This window comes from Rhinopithecus bieti, unplaced genomic scaffold (genome assembly GCF_001698545.2).
Source record: "Rhinopithecus bieti isolate Rb0 unplaced genomic scaffold, ASM169854v2 scaffold_7681, whole genome shotgun sequence".
Lineage (NCBI taxonomy): Eukaryota > Metazoa > Chordata > Mammalia > Primates > Cercopithecidae > Rhinopithecus > Rhinopithecus bieti.
Window position 1 is genome coordinate 6,630,313 of NW_016806571.1, and position 5,697 is coordinate 6,636,009.

General features: G+C 37.0%; 1 protein-coding gene across 4 annotated transcripts in view; it reads left to right on the top strand.

The window, feature by feature from the left end:
* Positions 1 to 5,697, top strand: part of SPDYA (speedy/RINGO cell cycle regulator family member A) — a 48,626-nt gene that overhangs the window by 6,165 nt on the left and 36,764 nt on the right. For all 4 annotated transcript variants that reach the window (XR_001886539.1, XR_001886537.1, XR_001886538.1 and 1 more), the window contains 2 exons: positions 2,194 to 2,252; positions 5,396 to 5,481. Coding sequence is in view for 1 of the 4 variants with exons in the window: in XM_017877020.1 (XP_017732509.1) it covers positions 2,194 to 2,252; positions 5,396 to 5,481 (145 nt within the window). In the remaining 3 variants the exon portion in view is untranslated. The remainder of the gene's footprint in view (positions 1 to 2,193; positions 2,253 to 5,395; positions 5,482 to 5,697) is intronic.

Sequence of the window (5,697 nt, forward strand, 5' to 3'; positions counted from 1 at the left end):
TTTTTTTTTTTTTTTTTTTTTTTTTTTGGAGGTAGGGTAATAAGGTAAACAGATTAGAAAAAACGGTAGGATAGATGAGTTCTGAAAAATATCTGGAGTAATGAATCAAGTCAAGTAGATGCTACAGTCCGGTAGATCTAGGTAACAAGCTTCCTTGTTTCCAGAGGAAGGTCAGGTGCATTAAAGCAAGCTAGTTACAATTTAAAGAAAAGCAAAATGAAAAGATGAAAAAGGAAAAAAATGTAAGGAATATAAGTAGAAAAAGATATAAAGATGCTTCCCCATCAGGATTTAGAATGTTAATAAATGTTCCCCTTCTCTTCATTAAGAGCAGAACAAAATTATTACCTGCAAACTTTTTTAGTACCAAAACTCATCATGAGAAACAAGGGAAAATACCCGACTGTACCATTTTAGGTAACTTAAGAACTATAAATAGAGGCTGGGTGCGGTGGCTCATGCCTGTATTCCCAGCACTTTGAGAGGCCGAGGCGGGCAGATCAGCTGAGGTCAGGAGTTCAAGACCAGCCTGACCAACATGGAGAAACCCTGTCTCTACTAAAAATACAAAATCAGCCGGGTGTGGTGGCGCATGCCTGTAATCTCAGCTACTCGGGAGGCTGAGGCAGGAGAATCGCTTGAACCAGGGAGGCGGAGGTTGCAGAGCCGAGATTGCACCATTGCACTCCAGCCTGGGCAACAAGAGTGAAACTCTATCTCAAAAAAGAAAGAAAGAAAGAAATATAAATAGAATTAATGGGCCAGGCGCAGTGGCTCATACCTATAATCCCAGCACTTTAGGAGGCTGAGGGAGCAGATCACTTGAGGCCAGGAGTTTGAGACCAGCCTGGCCAACATGGTGAAACCCCATCTGGAATGGTGGCACATGCCTGTAATCCCAGCTACTTGGGAGGCTGAGGCAAGAGAATCGCTTGAACCTGGGAGGTGGATGCTACCGCTGAGCCGAGATCATACCACTGCACTCCAGCCTGGGCGACAGAGCAAGACTCTGTCTTAAAAAAAAAAAAAAAAAAAAAAGCCAGATATGGTGGCTCATACCTGTAATCCTAGCACTTTGGAAGGCCAAGGCAAGTGGATCGCTTGAGCTCAAGAGTTCAAGAACAGCCTGGGACAACGTGGTGAAATCCCCTCTCTACAATACAAAAAAAAAAAAAGGTTATTTGGGCATGGTGGTGCACACCTGTAGTCCCAGCTATCTGGGGGGCTGAGGTGGGAGGATCTTGAACCCAGGAGGTTGAGACTACAGTTGAGCCGAGATCACGCCACTGCACTCCAGCCTGGGTGACAAAGTGAGACCCTATTTAAAAAAGGGGAAAAAATTAGCAAGTCAGAAATTACTATTCTCAGGAAATCAGTAGTTATTCTTGGAAGTTTCCATGTGACTACATTGATGATATTTTAGTATACATAAATGAATATAAAGAAGTTATGCCTTTTTACTTAAAATGAAAGAGAGGAGACTGGCATGGTGGCATGCACCTGTAGTTCCAGCTACTCAGGAGTCTGAAGCCAGACGATCACTTGAGCCCAGGAGTTCAAGGCCCACCTGGGCAACATAGTGAGACCCTGTCTCTTAAAAAAGAAAAAGAAAGAAAAGAAAAGAAAGAGGGAATGGAAAAAAGCAGATTTTTCTAGATACATTCTGACAACTATTACTATATTTTGAGACTATATATTTTAGCCCTTTAGAATTGAAATAAATATTTTACCTACTTTCTAGATGTTATTATTTTGACAATGTGTTTGTTGATCTTTTATCCTAATAATTTTTTCAAAATGTTAATTATAAATAACTAATGAATTATGAATCCTTTTTATATAGACATTTTCGTATGTATTTGAATAATAGAAAGAATAGAAATAAATAGGAGAGAAGAATGCAAAACTAAAAATACTATTGGATATTCAGTAAACCAAACATTTCTGCCATTCTCCAGTCTGAGCCATATATTAAGGCAAATCAGATGGGTTGATGAAGGATAAAGCAGTAGTTTTTTGTACAGTCCTTGCAATGGTAAATACACCAAAGAACTGAAAATTCCACCTTAGGCAATACTGGTTCATTCATTTTTGTTTTATTTCTAAGCACCATGTATAATCTCTTGACATAGAAATTCTTCAAAAGGAAACATTCTGTTTTTAAAGACAAGTTATAGCTATCTTTTGTTGTAGATGACGATTTAATTCAAGATTTCTTGTGGATGGACTGCTGCTGTAAAATTGCAGACAAGGTAAATTTGGTAACAGTCTAACCATTAACCAGCATTATAATGTAACTGAACCATTAGAGCTTTAATGAGACCTTATAAGAATTTTCTATCTTATTAGTTATGATTAAGAAAAGAGCTAGCGGCCAGGTGCAGTGGCTCACACCTGTAATCCCAAAACTTTGGGAGGCTGAGGTGGGCGGATCACTTGAAGCCAGGAGTTGGAGACCAGCCTGGGCAACATAGTGATACCCCCATCTCTAAAAAATTTAAAAATTAGCCAGGTGTGGTGGCATGCACCTGTAGTCCCAGCCACCCAGCTGAGGTGGGAGGATCACTTGAACCCAGAAGTTGGAGGATACAGTGAGCTATGATCAATTGTGCCACTGCATTCCAGCCTGGACAATAGAGCAAGACTCTATCTCTAAATAAATAAATTTAAAAATTAAAAAAATAAGAGCTAGCCTGCACTGCTCCTTTGAAGCAGAATCTTTACACATTAATTTTTGGAATTAGCATATAGCATAGATTGAGTCTATACTTGAAGAATTGTAGAATATTATTGATTACATTTAAATGACCTTAAATTTGTATTTGTATTGAAAACAGAAAGCAAAACAGGTGTGGCAGCTCATGCCTGTAATCCCAACACTTTGGAAGGCCAAGGCAAGAGGATCACTTAAGCGCAGGAATTCCAAAACCAGTCTTGGCAACACAGGGAGACCTGGTCTCTAATTAAAAAAAAAAAAAAATTATCTGGACATGGTGACTCATACCTTAGTCACAGCTACCTAGAAGGCTGAGGCAGGAGGATTGCTTGAGCCAGGGAGGTCAAGGCTGCAGTGAGCTGTGATACCACCACTGCACTCAAGCCTGGGTGACAGAGCAAGACCCTGTCTCAAAAACAAACAAAAACAAAAAAAAACCACAAACAAAAAATCAGTATAGACTTAATACATTTTGATCAGTTATTACCTTTTATCAGGTTGTGGAGAAAAAATATTCTGAGATTTACTTTACTAAGGTAGTCTGCATTTTAGCATTTTGTAATAACTCAGAGAAAACAAATCTCAGTAATTTTGTAGGTAAAATTAGTTTAACATGTTCTTTAGGAATCAGTGTTTCATAAAAGAATGTCTAACTTACACACTGGGAGCAGCGATGTTTCTGTGTTCTTTAGATTTTGTTGAATGATTAAAATTTCAGCTTTGTGACTCATGCCTGTGATTCTAGCACTTTGGGATGCTGAGGCAGGCAGATCACCTGAGATCAGGAGTTCAAGACTAGCTTGGCCAACATGGAGAAACCCCGTCTCTACTAAAAATACAAAAATTAGCCAGGTGTGGTGGCGTGCACCCATAGTCCCAGCTACTCGGGAGGCTGAGACAGGAGAATTGCTTGATCCCAGGAGGCAGAGGTTGCAGTGAGCCGAGACGGAGCCACTGCACTCCAGCCTGGGTGACAGAGCAAGACTCTGTCTCAAAAAAATAATAAAATAAAAATTTTCAGCTTTTTATTTTAGAAAAAAATTTCTCGTGCTAAGAATTTTCGGCTTTGTAAATGCCATTTTGTACCAAGCAGTCATATTTGAAAATTAAGTGTGGCTTTACGTCACTACTAGCCAACAGTAAAGGGAATGAATGGAAGGTTAGCTTGTGATTAAATACAAAGTACTGGGGTGAACATTTTTATTTCAGCTTAAGATGACAGGGATACACTAGAAGAAGGTTTATAAAATTTTTTAAATTTCATTTTGGAAAATTTAAAACATACACAATTTGAAGTAAATAGAACAAAGAGCCTCCATATGCCTCTCATCTAGCTACAGTAGATCAACTGTGGCCATCCTTGTTTCTTCTAATGCCTCTCACCAAAAACTGGATTATTTTAAAGCTGATCCCAGACATCCTAACATTTTTCCATAAATATTTCACAATATATCACTAAAAGTTAACGGCTATTTTGAAACAATTACAATGTCATAATACTTTTAAAAATTAACAGTAATGCTGTAATATCAAATATACAATTCATGTGGAGTTATGATGGGTTTTTTTTTCTTTTTCTTTTTCTTTGAGATAGAGTCATCCAGGCTGGAGTACAGTGGCATGATCTCAGCTCACTGCAACCTCCGCCTCCTGGGTTCAGGCAATTATCCTGCCTCAGCCTTCCAAATAGCTGGGATTACAGGCATGTGTCACCACGCCTGGCTACTTTTTCCGTATTTTTAGTAGAGATGGGGTTTCACTATATTGGCCAGGCTGGTCTCGAACTCCTGACCTTGTGATCCACCAGCCTCGACCTCCCAAAATGCTGGGATTACAGGCTTGAGCCACCACGCCCATCAGGAAGTTTTAAAATTTACGGTTTTAAGGTGCATTAAAGTTGTTGCACAGAAGGGGGCAGTGTTTGAAAAGTAACTACTGTATCTTAACACTATCTCAACAGTACTTTACTGGAAGTTAACTGTGAAAACTTAGTATCACCTTTGTGGCAAATCCTGTTACAATAGGATGAATAAATGTCTTATGAGAGATAATCTGATACATTATTATAACTTGTTTTTAATTTGAACAGACAGAACCTGGCATATGTGCTAATAATCAGGCTAGAGATGTATCTTTCTAATAATATCTTTAAAACACATTCTCCCCATGAAAATAGAGCCATGTTATTCTAATTTCTGAAGTCATTTGGAAATCATTTTAAAAGTTATTTTAAAAGTGAGTATGGATGTCTGCAACTAACTCAAAGGGCTTAGAAAAATTACATATACACATACATACACATAAATAGAGATAGCAAACATGGCAAATTTGGTGCATCTAAGTGAGGATGCATGGCTGTTCATTTTGCTATTACTTCAATTTCTGTATAGATTTGAAGTTTAAAATTAGATAAAAGTGGGATTTTAGCTCAAACTATTCACAATAATAAATTTAGGAGTCCGTTCTAGTAAATAATGATATAATAAATAGTCAAGAATTACTTTTCACTGTTCACATGGTGGATTACAGAAAGTCAAAAAGTAAGTACACAATTCTATAATAAGTAATACTTTATTGTTTTAACTTATTCATCAGAAAATTTTAATGTTAACTATTTTAAAGCAGTTTTATTTATGAAAGCAAAATATTAATATTAATTTTTAACTTTTTTCCTTGTAGTATCTTTTGGCTATGACCTTTGTTTATTTCAAGAGGGCTAAATTTACTATAAGTGAGCATACCAGGATAAATTTCTTTATTGCTCTGTAAGTATACTTTCTACTAAGTGATTTTTGTGTTATCTGTTGTATATATTACACCTTATTTAAAACAGAGGCTGTTAAAAACGTTATGTATATCTTTGAATAGGCCTTCCTGTATAAATGCTATACATTTTTACTTTAATAGGATATTTTTATGTTTTTTTCACTTATGCTATATGCCTAAGATTTCCTTTTTTTTTTTTTTTTTTTTTTTTTTTT